This window comes from Myodes glareolus, chromosome 2 (genome assembly GCF_982192425.1).
Source record: "Myodes glareolus chromosome 2, mMyoGla1.1, whole genome shotgun sequence".
Lineage (NCBI taxonomy): Eukaryota > Metazoa > Chordata > Mammalia > Rodentia > Cricetidae > Myodes > Myodes glareolus.
The window spans coordinates 4,597,047-4,612,895 of record NC_142027.1 but is presented as its reverse complement, the minus strand read 5'-3'; the positions used below and the strand labels follow the sequence as shown (position 1 = coordinate 4,612,895).

At 40.8% G+C, this 15,849-nt stretch overlaps 1 protein-coding gene across 3 annotated transcripts in view; it reads right to left on the bottom strand.

The window, feature by feature from the left end:
• The window catches only part of Brwd1 (bromodomain and WD repeat domain containing 1), an 84,564-nt gene that overhangs the window by 9,417 nt on the left and 59,298 nt on the right, over positions 1 to 15,849 (bottom strand). For 2 of the 3 annotated variants that reach the window (XM_087898815.1, XM_087898819.1), the window contains exons 28-37: positions 13,608 to 13,719; positions 12,496 to 12,557; positions 11,446 to 11,601; positions 11,120 to 11,240; positions 8,676 to 8,801; positions 6,875 to 6,947; positions 6,616 to 6,657; positions 4,510 to 4,656; positions 2,649 to 2,801; positions 759 to 925 (exon numbers count right to left, since the gene is read on the bottom strand). In XM_087898815.1, coding sequence (XP_087754941.1) covers positions 759 to 925; positions 2,649 to 2,801; positions 4,510 to 4,656; positions 6,616 to 6,657; positions 6,875 to 6,947; positions 8,676 to 8,801; positions 11,120 to 11,240; positions 11,446 to 11,601; positions 12,496 to 12,557; positions 13,608 to 13,719 — 1,159 coding nt within the window. The remainder of the gene's footprint in view (positions 1 to 758; positions 926 to 2,648; positions 2,802 to 4,509; positions 4,657 to 6,615; positions 6,658 to 6,874; positions 6,948 to 8,675; positions 8,802 to 11,119; positions 11,241 to 11,445; positions 11,602 to 12,495; positions 12,558 to 13,607; positions 13,720 to 15,849) is intronic. The other variant, XM_087898821.1, reaches the window with a different exon arrangement.

The window sequence follows — 15,849 nt, the reverse complement described above, 5'->3', positions numbered from 1 at the left end:
TAATGTATGCAACAAGGGAAGAAGCTCAGCAGAATGTCAGCAGTTAATACGGTAGGTGAAGTGACAAGAATTCATTATGTATCCAAATTATTTTTCAGGCTGGAGAGAGGGATCAGCAGTCACTCTCTCTTCCAGGGGATCCAGGTTCAATTCTCATCACCAACAACAAGGTAGCTCACAAGCCTCTGTAACCCCAGTCTCAGGAGGTATGATACCCTCCCTGGTTTCCAAAGGACACACATGTGATGTACACATTTACATGCAGACAAATAGCCACATACATAAAATAAAAATAAATAAAATTTCCAAACCATTTTTTGTTGTGTTCCCCACCCTCCCCCCCCAAGACAGGGTTTCTTTATGTAGCTTTGGAGCCAGTCCTGGCACTCTCTGTAGACCAGGCTGACCTCAAACTGTTTTCCTTCCCCAAAACGTATTTTTAAAATTTACCTTCAAAATGAAGGTAGAATTAAAACAGCAGAAAGAACGCAAGGATAGAGAAGTACACTGCAGGCTCATCTGCCTGCTTTACAAAGCATTCTAAGGAAACCTTCAGGAGTGAGGGGAAATGACAGCAGGGTAACGCAAGCCTACACTTCTAAAACTGGACACTGAACTATAAGAGACAAGTGTTAAAGGGTTTCTCGATGCTAAAGTTAAAGAAGCCTCTCTAATAGATGAGAGTGTAGATCAGTACTCAAAAGATGACTTTTTAGCACAGTTAAAAACCAATTACATGCAATGCCATGCCCACTCACCTTACACTTCTGTCAACCTGAATGACACCATTACAACCTTGCCGTTGCTTAAATCTTTGGCTTCGCCGAAGTTTCTCCTTAAATTTTTGACCAATTTTAAAATCAAAGGAGATTTTCTTCATTTTTTCTTCAAACAAAGCAGACAATCTCAAGGTCATACTATAAATCTACACAGACACAAAAACAAAACCAGAATTATAAAATAACTCTGTCCCAGGTCACTGGCAATGTGTCACTGTGGGTAGAGGAATACCTTCTTTCCTTCCCACCTACCACACAGCAGCATCTGCAGGATACAGAGACATCCACATACACTGAAAGCTGAAGTTTCAGACTAGTGGTAAAAAGACAACTCTACACTCCACTACCCGAGACAACTCAGTGGACATCCTTAGGAGAACAAGATGGTTTTTCCCCTACTTTAACATTGGTCCCAAACAGTTACAAAGTGCACATTTCTCCTTAAAAAATCTTGAAGTTACTTCTAATACTGCTATTTGGTGTGAGTTTGGATCAAAGAAACAAAAGCATTTTTACAGAAATCATTTTGAAATTTGACTGGAATACCACCTAAATCTATACATGACACAGAATGTCTTCCGTCCATACAAAGAAGACATCCAGTCACTTACAGTGTAGGCAAATTCCTGGTCCTCCTCCATCACTCTGAACCACTGGGCGCCTAAGTGTGTGTCACTACCCAGCTTATGCAGCATGAAGACAGAACCCAGGTTCTAACACATGCTAGGTAAGTACAACTGGGTTAAATCCCAACCCCAACAAATTCATTAATTATCAAATCATTAAAATAACATCAAACTGGTCTAAGCTATTTATGGAGGAAGCCTGAACACACCCACATTAAGTCCAGAAATGAGTGCACAGGTCTAATACTCAGAAGTTTACTATCAGGCTGAAAAATGGCTCAGCCAATAAAGTATGTCCTTTGAAAGCCTAAGGACCTGAGTTCAAGCCCCATAATCCACATTTAAAAAGGAGGGAGGGAGGAAGGGAGGGAGCAGATATAGTAGAACAGTCTTATGATCCCTGGGAGATAGGCATGAATCACTGAGGCTAGTTAGCTAGCAAGTCAAGACTATTACTTAGCTAGTTACAAGCCAGTCAAAGACTCTTATTTCAAAATTTTTCTTATCCTATTTTACATTTTTTTATTTATGTCTGGACAGAAAAAAAAAATCACAAGAGAACCTGTAGGAGTTAGCTCACTCCTTCCATAATGCGGGTTCTGAAAAATCAAATTCAGGCTGCTGGACTTGACAGCCAACAAGTGCCCTCTCCTTGCGAGCCACTCCTCAACCAAAAAAATGGTTTTTGTTTTTTGTTTTTAAAATGAGCAGCTCCTGGGTCTTACTTAGCCATGATCCAATTATATTAAGAGACACTTCACAAATAAGCTACACTTAAAATTCTGAAATTCACACCATTCTGACTAGCATGATATAGTTTCATGCCATTCTGTGACAACCGATTTGGGACGTGAACTATCTTTATGTCCACAGTATCCACACTGTATACATTATCCAGCTCACGGCAATTAAAACTATATTCATGTAGCTTCTATTTTATCACTATAAATGTGCTACTTCTGATAGATACAAGTTATCTCTTACCGTGTCTATTTCATAAACTAATAAATTCCACCCCTATTGTAACCAGCAATCTCTATCTATATATATTCACATGTAACTTCATACTCATGAGAGTACCTTTAAGGTTAAAAACTGTTCTTATGAGAGCTTTGGCAACAACTTGTCCAACATGGAGGGCTTGTGTTTACCCAGTTATTGTACATACTCTAACGACTACTAACAAGTAAAAAAGTACAGGTCATGCATACTTTGCTAAAATAAAGCAAGAAAAAAAAATTACCTTTGATCTTTTGTTGGGTGTATAGGCCTTTGCATTGCTAAATATCAATCGGATATCTTTGCAGAATTCCACAGGGCTATCATAATTCCCAGCTTCTAGAGTTTCCCTTACAGTTCCAAAATCCATTGGGGTGTCTATAATATCTCGGTAATCCTGTTTTAAAAATGACAATTCACAGATGAACTTCATGCCCTCAAAATGTAAATAAGGGGCTAGGAGATGGCTCAGCAATTAAGTGCACTGGCTGCTCTTTCAGAGGATCTGAGCTCCCAGCACCCATAAGGTGGCACACAACCACCTGTAACTCCAGTCCTAGGGGATTCAACACCTCTTCTGGCTTCCCTGGGCAGTACAAACAAGGCACACTAATATACATGCAAACAGAACACATAAAATACCCATACACACAAATTTTTTAAAAGGAAACATGTACACCTAGATCTCCAAAAAATATTCAAAATGATAGAAAGGGGAAAAGTGAAATACCTCAGGATTAGTATTTTAAGGTATATCCATTAAGATAAAAAGAAAGGTACAGTGGTGTGGGACAATGGTCTGTATCCTGTCAATTTTATTTTAAATAAATGCTGATTGGACAGTAGCCAGGCAGGAAGTATAGGTGGGACAACCGAACAGGAAGTAAAGGTGGAGCAATGAGAATTCTGGGGAGATGGAAGCTCTTTCCGCATTCCTGACCCATCCACAGAGGAAATAAGATGTGACTGCCTCGCTGAAAAAAGATACCGAGCCACGTGGCTAACACAGACAAGTATAATGGGCTAATATAAGTTATAAGACTTAGTAAGAAACCTGAGCTAATGGATCAGTTTATAACTAATATAGACCTCTATGTGACTTAACGATTGTGGGAACAGGGCAGGACAGAAAACTCAGTCAACAGTATGGTAGAAAATATCAAATATTAAAGATTTTACTTTATCTCTATTCAGTTGGTTTTTCAAGGCATGGTTTCTGTTTCCTGGCTGTCTAAGAACTCTCTCTGTAGACCAGGCTGGCCTTAAACTCACAGAAATCCATCTGCCTTTGCCTCCTGAATGCTGAGATTAAGGGTGTGCCATACCACTGCCTGGCTTACTTTATCTTATTTTATGTTAGGATGTGAGTGCAGTGCTCCAAGAGGCCACAAGTATTTCAGACCCCTTTGGAAAGACAGGATATTTATGAATTGCCTGAAATGGTATGGGAAACTAAACTCCAGTTCTCTGCAAGCACTCTTAACTGCTGAGACATCTCTCCAGTGCCACACATATTATCAAATGATAATTTTTACTGGCCATGAAACAAGGGTATTTTAATTTTCTGCTTTACAGCCCTCAGTAATCCCAAGCTTGCTGTAGCAGGTGGTGTTTTGGGTTCGTGGTCCTGATCAATGTCCACCTGTCCTGTTCGTTACCTCAGTCTTCTTTACTGTGTCAAATGAGTGAGTATGCCCGTATGTAGGAATATACACCATGTGCATGTCTGCTGCCTGTGGAGGGCACTGGATCCCATGGGACTGAAGTTAAGAGATGGCTGTGAGCTGCTATGTGAGTGTCAGAAACTTCAGTAAGAGCAGCCAAGACCTCTAACCTATGAGCCACCTCTCCAACTCCAGTATATTAATGTTGTGCCTACAGACAGCAAAGCCCACGTACAGGCCCCCCCAATTTCAGTATACTGTGAAACTATGTCTAAGTTCTTAAGTGAGTTACCATGTATACAACTAACCTAGTAGTAGAAACAAAACATACGAACATGAATAAAGCCTGTCTTTTCATTCTCTTGGGTTTAATATAAAACTGCAACCCCACTCTCTTCTCAACAACAGCGAAACGCCAATATTCTGTGCAAGGAAACTTACTGGGTATTCGTCCAAGTCCACAGGCTGTCTGAAGGGCTCAGAGTCCTCGCACTGGAAGATCAAGATAAGCAAGGCTTTGCACTGCCTCCTCCAGTCGCTCTCAACACAGCTGCTGGCTCTGCTGCTCCTTTTTCTCCAGTTGTGGACCTGAAAACATACCTGCAGGTTATTTTAGCCTGGGTGGGAAATGTAGAGAGAGCACTTACACAGTATTGTGTAAGATACTGGCTTAAAAAAATTAAGTGGGCTCTTCTGCTTTCTGTATTGTATAGAAGTTGTGGCTGTTTCCAACTTGTTATCTAGCTGGACAAAGTTGAGTGCTACAAACATCCAATAATGTTTCAAAATGTTCTAAACACACTTTTCTAAAAGGAAAAATTAAGACAATCAAACATGCTTTAAGAAAATATTAATGAGAGGCAGGCGGTGGTTGCATACCCCTTTAATCCCAGCACTTGGGAGGCAGAGGCAGGTGGCTCTCCACGAGTTTAAGGACAGCCTGGTCTACAAGAGCTAGTTCCAGGATAAGCTCGAAAGCTACAGAAACCTTGTCTCAAAAAAACCAATAAGTAAATAAAAACAAAAAAGAAAGGATTAATGGGAAGAATTACAGTAACATTAAATGTAAAAATGAGCACAGGGCATACAATCTAACAAGCGATTCTATCAATTATCTCTCACCTATGCACCTTGATTGTCACTCATTTGAAAATGAGGTAGAAAGAATCGCTCCTTGCCGGGCGGTGGTGGCGCACCTTTAAACCCAGCACTCGGGAGGCAGAGACAGGCGGATCTCTGTGAGTTCAAGGCCAGTCTGGTCTACAAGAGCTATTTCTGGGACAGGATCCAAAGCTACAAAGAAACCCTGTCTCAAAAATCAAACAAAACAAAACAACAACAAAAACAAAAACAAAAGAAAGAAATAGCTCCTCAACCAAAAATGTCACAGAGTCTAGCTGTCACATGAGAAGAGATGCGTTATAGAGACCAATGTGACCACAAAGAAGACACAAATGTTCTTGTCTGGTCTGAATGAACGCAAACAGAAAGCATAGGAGTAGGGTGTGTGTGTGTGTGTGTGTGTGTGTGTGTGTGTGTGTGTGTGTGTGTATGAGAGAGAGAGAGAGAGAGAGAGAGAGAGAGAGAGAGAGAGACCATAATTTTAATAAGAGTCACATCAAACTTCTCCATGCACACAGCGACATCTGGCTTGTGCAATCAAGTATGTCATTGGCAACAGCACATACAGCAAAGAAACGGACTTAGGAAAACACTTGGCACTCAGTTGGAAATGAAGCAATATGAAAATAAACAAGACAATTGCATGTCTAGCTCTTCAATGTTAATTAGGACAATCATTGCACACAAAAAATGAGTATTCCATTTCTTTGGCTGGTTGATTTTTAAAAAGACAGGACCTTACTAACTGTGTAGTCCTGGCTATCCTGGAACTCACTATGTAAACCAAGATGTTCTCAAACTCAGATCTACCTGCCTCTGCCACCTGAGTGCTGAGATTAAAAGGTGTATGCCACCACACCCAGATGATACGTGATTTTTTTTTTCCGAACAGATCTCCTCCTTACCAAATCCTAGCTAATACCCTCTCTATTCCAAGAAAACAACACTATCCATACCTGGGCTTCACAATCATATGAAGAATACTTCGTCAAGCATTCAATCCACATTAAAATGCAACCATCAGAGATACCTTACCCTCCAAGTTATATTCACCCACTACAGCTACAACTGCTGTTCTACCTTACAGTTACATCAATCCTTGGATTTGGTGCTCCATTCCCAAGAAAATGAACGGACACACAAGTCAGGCCAGTGTCCTGCAAAGCCCACAGACACAGATGCCCTACCTTCTTTCTCATGGGAGGTCATATCTTACTCCATCTCAGAATTCAGTTCCAACAGCAACGCTCAACTAGACATTCCTGAATTTAGTGATTTTCCCCTTTCTTTAGTAAACCAAGCTAAGTCATCTCATAAAATACGCAGTATCACCATATAACCTTAAGGCAGAAGCTGTAATCCAGATGAATATTCGGTTTTGAACACAGAACACACAAACACCAGTTAGCCATGCAGAGGACTTACCCTTCTCCTTCCAGTAGATGTTTTAGGGAGATCACTATCGTCCTAGGATAAACCAGAGCACCTTACTATGGAGTTCTCACCAGAAATCATCATCTGAGCAAAAGGTGTACCAGAGACATCACTTAACCATGAACATTCTCATCAAGCACCCTACTGCCATAGCTAACTGGAACATACCACAAAAGCTGGTATTAGATGACCTACATTTTCTACTCTCGCTTTGAAATCAATGCATCATCATAAAGTGAAAACGTCATACCAATTCATCGGCATTCTGGTCATCATTTTCCGATGTGTTAGACAGTTCTGATATATTTGTACAATCTTGATTCCTAAAAGTTAAAATTTTCACTATTAGTCATATGAAGGATAGTTCATCCTCACAAGCACTCACTGCACATTAAAATGCAAACGTTCCCCAGGCTAGACACACCCAACTTTAAACATGATACACGACTGTAACCAGTCCTCTATGGAAAAGATGGACTTTAATATTCTAATTTAGAATGATAATTTAAGTGTTCAAAATGAAGTTGGTAACACAGAAATAATGGCATCTAAGTGGCCTTTTCAGGATGAACACAGCATCATTTCTCTTAGGTATTACCACAGTAATACTGATATAGAAAATACCACAAGAAAAGGAAATTTAAGACAGAAGAGAGGGGCTGTATTATGTATACAATATTCTGTCTGTGTGCATGCCTGAAGGCCAAAAGAGGGCACCAGACCTAATTACAGATGGTTGTGAGCCACCATGTGGTTGTTGGGAATTGAACTCAGGACTTTTGGAAGAGCAGGCAATGCTCTTAACCACTGAGCCATCTCTCCAGCCCTGCCCATTCATTTTCAGACAAGACAGATATGTTCAGGGTTGGTATAGCCTTAGACTTAGGGAGTCTTTTAAAGAATCTATAAAGACAAGACACATGGGAAGGAAATTTAGTCTCTCATGAGGAGACTGAAGTTGGGTTATCTGTCCACATACCAAAAAATGACATCTCTAAAGAAACTCAGGTCTCAATTCCCACGTCAGTATTCATAGAACTTCAAATAAATTTGCAAAAAAAGTAAATGTATAGAGTATTTATACAAGTCTACTTTCACAGAATACAATCAAAATGGACTCAAATTTAACCTAGTCATTAAAAGATGCCTGGAAAAACCTACAGTCTACAAAATTAAGTGACCAACATTTCAGAAAAATATTAAGGGTCAAGAAAACTTATAAGGCGATTAAGACAACAAAGCAAACCAACACTGAAATGTACCAATGAGTCTAGATTTGACTCTGAAACACAAGGGCACTGGTGTACAAACTACTAAAACATTGGAAACTGACACGATTGGACAGGGTTAACTGCCTAACACTTTGTACCACAGCTATGTTCACAAGTAACTGGATACAGCCATACAGTAGTATAAAATACTTCACATTTGCTGAAGAGATGAAACCTCAGTTAAAAGCAGATTGCTCTTGCAGAAGAACTGGGTTCAATTTCCAGCAGCCACATAATGGGCTCACAACCATCTCTAACTCCAACTCCAGGGGATCCAATGTCACTTTCTACTGACCTCATCAGACACCAGGCATACACACACACACACACACACACACACACACACACGCAGATAAAACATTGATGAAATTATTTTAATTACTTTAATTTTTAAATATATAAAGGTTGGAGCTGGAGAGATGGCTCAGTGGTAATAAACACTGGCTGTGCTTCCTCAGGATCTGGGTTGCATTCCCAGCACCAACATGGAGGTAACTACCTTCTGGAACTATAGCTGCATGGAGATCCCACGCCCTCTTCGGGCCTCCAAGGGCACCAGGCACACAAGTGCACATACATATAAGCTGGCAAAATACCCATATACTTAATGAAGTATTAAAAAATAAACTGAATTGGTCACATTCCTTTATTGAAAGTATGCAAGAAAATGTTCCCTCAAGTAAAAACTCAGATGGGAAGAATTCAGGCAATAAACATGAGATGCTATAAAAACACAGTATATTGAAAAATCACTTTCCCACCACACATGAGATCACTTACTTAATAAATTTCAGAAGCTGGTCAGTTATTTTTTTAGCTGATCTTGCAATTACACTTTCCGGTTCATTAAATGTTCTTGCATTATGCTCTATATATCGGACTTCCCAAATCAATGCAGATAACCGCCTTGAAAAGAAACATAACATTACTTAAAAGGAAAATAATCAAAACCTCGCAAAGTTAGCCTATTATATAAATGAGACATATCTTCAGACAGCACTAGGGAAAGCTCATACTAAATAATCTCACGCTCAACTCAGACAGTCATTATAGTTACAATAGACTACAAATTACAAGATCTAATTTAAGTAAACCACCTCAATCACCTTATCGCGCGCACACACGTGCACACACACACCCTAGTCTTTCCTTTCCACCACACCTATGAGTACCTTTCGAAGCTGTCAAACTCAACAAACAGGGCTAGGAAGTGGCTCCATACGTACAATAGCTTGCTTGTGGATTAGATTCTGCATCAACCATGTGAAAATGAAGTGAGCATGGCTAGGGTGCCTTTAACTCCAGCAGAGTGCTGTGGGAACTCCTTCAGCCAATAACCTTTAAGATATTGGCCCACTTTGGGCGTGGTCTCATGTACTATAAGTGTAGACGAAAAATGTGCACAGCCCCTTTTTCTGCTGGATTCGGTTCCCAGAGCATGCAGAGGACTGCGGATCGCTACCCTTACTGTGCGTTTATCCCCAGATAAACAAACCTTTGTTGTACTGCATTCCGGGTTGTTGTGGAACTCTTTGGTACTACCACACAAGAGCTCACTGGGCAGTCAGCTTATCCAGGTCTCTCAGAGACTCAGCATCAAGGGAGTACAGCAAAGAGTGCCAGAGGACTATCCTGGACATTCTCCACATGCCAACAGGACCCACCACAGCCCCTCCCCACACACACACGCAGACTGAGGAAAATGTGTTCAACACCAACTCTGAATCAGTTTCATTACAAACTGGTTTCTTAACACATATGACTAGATATAATTCCACTATAATTGTGGAATAATAATTATGTTCAACAGTATTTCCATCAATGGGATCATAAAAATTTAAATAATATCAATTACTGTAAAAACAATTACAAAGAAGTGATTTTAAAATTAACAACGGTTTTAAAAATCGACAGCAAAAGTTGCTATCTCTGAGAAATAAGCTTTGCTCAGACGAACAAGTCAGTTACTAACTCACGAAATGTGCTACTTTTAAATGTAGGAGTTAATATTGAACTCTGTGAAAAGGGCAAAATTCAGCACAGTCCAGTTGGGGCTACCCCAAGATAAGCACTCTTACAGATTTTGTATTACTTTCCTTTTATTCCAGTGATGTGGGATTCCTCTCTGTATGCTGTGAATATGCTTTATTACCAATGGTTAATAAAGAAGCTGCTTTGACCCACAGCAGGGCAGAATAGAGCTAGGCAGGAAAACTAAACTAAATGCAGAGAAGTGAGGCAGAGTCGGGAGACACCTTACAGCTGCCCAAAAAGCGAGATGTGAGAGAAACCACAAGCCTGTGGTAAAATAGAAAATATAGGAAAGGGTTAATTTTAGATGTAAGAGCTAGCTAGGAATATGCCTGAGCCACTGACCAAACAGTGCTGTAATTAATATAGTTTTTATGTGGGTGGCCAGAAATGAAGCGCAGGCTCCATTTACATTTCCGTGCTCTGTCTGCATGTACACCTGCAGACCAGGAGAGGGCAGCAGACTTCATTCAGGTGGCTGTGAGCCACCATGTGGCTGTTGGGAAGTGAACTCAGGACCTCTGAAAGCACAGCCAGTGCTCATAAATGCTGAGCCATCTCTCCAGTCCTTTCCCTTTATTTCAAAGTAGGCTTTGTATCACAAAGGATTATGTAGCGGAATTTCTATCTACATTATCACAAAAAGGTGAATTACATTGTTTCATAAGCCTTTACCATCTTTAGTTCATGGTTCTGAATGAAGCTGCGATTCAACTACAGAGTGGTTCAACGGTTAATAGTACTGACTGCTCTTGCACCCAGTATCTGGCAACAACCACCTTTAAAGACAGCTCCAGGAGAAGGAACTCTCTCTTCTGGACTCCAAGGAAATCTGTATTTCTAAGGACATACATACATACAGGCATATACACACACAGCTAAATAAAAATGAAGCTTAAAAAAATTAAAGTTCTAGTAACTCATGCATTTAAAAAGAATTTGACAGGCTGAAAAAAAAAACCAGGATCTAATTTCTAACACACGCACGCATGAATGATGCTTGGTATATAATCTAATGCCTGACTACCCAACATATGTCATTCACCCAAAGACATAACAAGCAACAACAGGAAATTATGTTCACCAGCACTGAACACTCACATAGAACCATCTGCAAGCTGTACCACTCAGTCATGCTGGTTACTATGTCCTAAGAGCTCTTTATGATATTTTCAAAGGGGTGCTCTACTAACCTGTAAAATCGATTAACAAGTCTCATTCGAATTGTGTAAAGATCAGTTGGATAAGCCACCACTGTGCAGTACTTTGGATATGTACATAGATCCACCGGGCCTGCAAAAGCCGCTGCTATATCTGTAAAAGACAAAATTCTAAGTTTGTAAACAGTAAGTTCATTACCATAGATGATAATTAGCTTTAAAACACACACACACACACACACACACACACACACACACACACACACACACACACTCCTAAGAGAGAACTGCATTTCTTACGACACTGTGAGGAGAAGAGAACCCGACAGACAAATGTGAGGGTCAGCAGTGACACTCACCCAGGTTTAAGAGCTGGTCTATTCCACTGATGATGCGCTCACACTCCTCGTCTCTTGACTTCTGGCCCCATTCACCATCTTGCGGTTTGTAAAGCAATTTCTCTAGCTCATCTGAAGTGACAGAGATACTCGCTCCCAATTCTTCTGGTGGATCAACTATGATGAATTCCATTTTAATGAAAATTAAAGAAGATGTATGGGGGGATCAACCTCTAACATGCAATCTGTACTATATACACAAGCTCAACTGGAAAAGATCATTAACTAGACTACTTCTATGGGAAAAGAAGAACTCAATCCTTCTACATTCTCAGTTGTTTACAGAGATTACAAAACTGCTTGAATTGAGGTGTAAGCAGTATGACCCGGATAAAGACTAAATAGAGACCATCTTCAGGGTCTCAGTCTATTCCTTCCAAATGTAAAGTTCCAGGCACCACTGGGGCTGGAGAGATGGCTCAGCCTTTACCAGCACTGGCTGCTCCTCCTAAGGTTCTGAGTTCAATTCCCAGCAATCACATGGTGCCTGGCAATCATAAATAGTGAGATCTAGTGCCCTTTTCTGGAATGCGGACATAACATGGAGGTAGAACACTGTATATGTAATAAATCTTAAAAAATAAATAAATAAAATAAAAACTGAGCCAGGTGGTGGTGGTGCACACCTTTAATCCCAGCACTCACGAGGTAGAGGCAGGTGACTGAATCTATGAGTTCAAGGCCAGTCTGGTCTACAGAGCCAGTTTCAGGACAGCCAGGGCTACACACAGAGAGACCCTGTCGGGAACCCCCCCACCCCAACTTAAAAAAAAAACCAACCACAAACAAACAAACAAACAAAAAACCAGGGTGGGTAGGAAAAGAGGGGCTACATGTGATGGAGATCAAGTGGGTCATGTGACAGATGAACTGCTAAGTTTTCTTCTAGCAAAGCTCTGAGACTGTGGTAACTTCAGGACACTTATGAGTAGACAAAAGCGTGTCCTACTATGTGCATAAGTAAGAAACACTGGAAGAAAAATAACTTCAGAACTTATGACAAATATGTACCATTGTCAGGAATTGGCTCCATGTCCCATGGGCTAAGCTTTTCAATTTCAGTATTGTCCCACCTGTTTAACAAACAATAGGAAGCATTAGTTACCTTTCCCAAAAACAAACTGTACAGAACAGTAACTGTACAGAACAGTAAGACATTACAAAAGAAATACCAAAAACTAGCCTAACTGCAGGAATTACGTTTCCAACATTAGTATTAAAAAATTGAGAAAGGCCAGGTGGTAGCGGCACACACCTTTTTAAAATTGCATTTGGGAGGCAGAAGCAGGTAGATCTCTTAGTTCGAGTCCAGCCTGGTCTACAAAAGGGATTCCAGTACAGCCAGAGCTGTTTCAAAACAAACAAAAAGTATAGCCAGGTATGGTGGTTCATGTTATTAACTTCAGCACCTGGAAGGCAAAGGCAGGCAGATCTCGAAGTCGAGGGCCAGTCTGGCCTACATAGCAAATCTAGGATAGGAAAGATGACATAGACCCAAGGAAGGACGGACGGACGGACGGACGGACGGACGGAAGGAAGGAAGGAAGGAAGGAAGGAAGGAAGGAAGGAACGAACGAACGAACGAACGAACGAACGAACAAGCGTTTATTCGAGGGTCTAAAGAGATAGCTCGGGGTTAGGGGCACTGGCTGCTCTAACAGAGCACAAATGTTTGATTCCCAGCTCCCACTATCTGCAAATCCAATTCTGAAGGATCTGACTCCCTCTTCTGACCTTTGAAGGGTACCAGCCATGTGTATGGTACATGGAGGCAAAATATCCACATGGAAAAATAACTAATTTAAGGTTTACGAAGGCATCAGAACTCCTAAGCAACCTGCCCTCAGAGTAAGGGAAGCACACAGTCAGTGTTAAAGCTTGAACGCCAGGCTTTTTTAATCTATAGCCAGCTAGTGGGTGAGGGAAAGGTTTTTGTGAATATTAATACAGTATCAATGCTGACCTGTGTTTCGGGAATATTAAACAGCAGAAAACAGGTGTGTTACAGGTCTCAGAAGACATTCTGGAGGTCACTGACTCAATGGCGCAAAATACACAGACCCTAAATCATGTCAATCACACGGTGATCTGAAACAGCAAACAGTTTCTCTCTGTATACAAACCTTACAACGTAACACTGGAAATGACTGTCAGGATACTGTGGCTGATATGGCTCTTGACTCAGCACAGTTCCAAACCACCAAGCATCATCAATAATAGATCGAAATCTGTCACCTGTAAGAGAAGTGATCAAGTCTGAGGTGTGCATCTGCTAGCATTATGGATACCTTCTACCTATGAAATACCATAATACATGAAGAACAGAGATCAAGTGCAAAGTTTAAGAAATTCAAAGTCCTTAGCCTTCTGGGTATATCACAATGGGTGCTAATTCTCTGTGCTCGACCAACATGACGAGAGAGAGAGAGAGAGAGAGAGAGAGAGAGAGAGAGAGAGAGAGAGAGAGAAAGACAGAGACAGACAGACTGAGACTAAATCTCTACTGGGTGCAACTAAAATATGCTGGAGAAATTTATGAAATATTCTAAAAAAATCTGCAGGAAAATTTTAACAGCTATGATTAGTCTTACAATTGCAGTTGTCACTATAGAATACAACTGGTGTGGAATGTCCTTATGGAAATGTGTTGCTTTCATTGGTTGATGAACAAAGCTGTTTTGGCCAATGGTTCAGAAGAGTAAGTCAGGCAGAAAATCCAGAGATAAAAAGTAGGCAGAGTCAGGAGACATCACATAGCCACCCAAGAAACAAGATATGAAGTAACAAACCATGAGCCTTGCAGTAAAATATAAAATGAAAGATATAAGAGCTAGCTAAGAATACGCCTGAGCCACTGGCCAAACAGTGTTGTAATTAATAGTTTCTGTGTGATTATTTGTGTCTGGGTGGGCAGGAAACGAAAGCGCAGTCTCTGTCTACATACAACATGAACATACGCTGAAAGTCCTTACAAATCTCATGAGCAATGGGGTCTGAAGCCAGTGAAATAGGTTAAGGAATAAACACGCAGGCCACTATGCCTGCCTGAGTTCAATCTTCAGGGACTCTTACGACAGAAGATCACAGCCTCCCAAAATCCTGACCTTCACGAGTCACATGGTGTGCTCTCATTGACACATACACACTTAAAATGCACGAAATGAAGTTTAAAAGGTTAGAACCAGGTCTGAAAATACTCAAGCATTAAAAATGTATTCTTGTTTAAAAGAACTGCATAGCCACTAATCAATTCTACTGGCTTACAATAATTCAACAGGAAGAAGATCTTTCCATAGTGATGGTGAACATGCCAAGGATAACTCATCTTATTGCAGATTTTCTTCTTGTCGTCTTTATTTGGGTGGGCTCAGTCATTTATTATGATTAGGATATAATTTTATTGTCAGAGCTTTTTTTTAAAAAAAGATTTATTTATTAAGTATACAGTGGTCTGCCTGCATATGTCCCTGCAGGCCGGAAGAGGGCAGCATATTTCATTATAGATGGTTGTGAGCCACCATTTGGTTGCTAGGAATTGAACTCAGGACCTTTGGAAGTGTAGCCAGTGCTCTTAACCTCTGAGCCATCTCTCCAGCCCAAGAAAGATCTTTGTAAAGGGCTTTGAGATGGTTCCTACAGAACCCTGTAGATTCTACAACATGTACTCGGGTAGAATGGGTCTGTGGCCAAGCATGAGCCCCCTGCACTCCCCCTCCAACCCCAGTCACTAAATATCAGAATTGTCCCTTGCAGTAGTGGTTCCAGACTGTAAGGAATTTAAAGTGCCCTACATCAACACTGAAGCCTGACTTCACTTCAGTAGATACCAGTCATTTCATACTATAAACTAACCCCACATTTTTCAAACATCAAAGTCACACATCCATCTATCTTACCCCTCTGTGAGTTCAAGGCCAGTTTGGTCTACAGTATATTCCAGGTTAGCCAGGGCCACTGTCTCAAAAAAGGTAACTCTTTAAAACAAATAAATAATAATAGGATAATGGCACAGTATAAAAATGAGATCAATCAACTTCCTGTACACACATGAACTGCAAAACAAAACCACTAGATTACAAAGGAAAACAAACCATAAAGTGGCTTAAAGAGCTTTCCATTTCCGCTCCTGCTGCATGTGTGTGTGTGCTGGGGCAGAGGACAATGTCCAGGAGTCACTCCCTCCACAGACCATGCTGACTCCAGGACCCGACGCTAGCTGGAAGGCTGGGATACAGAGGGAGAACCTTCACCACTCAGCCACCTTGCTGATCCAAATGTTTGTGTTTCTTCTTGTTTTTACGATTTTTTTTAAAACGGGGGTGAGGTGGGAAGTGGGCAGCACCCACACTCAAAGAACATGCATAT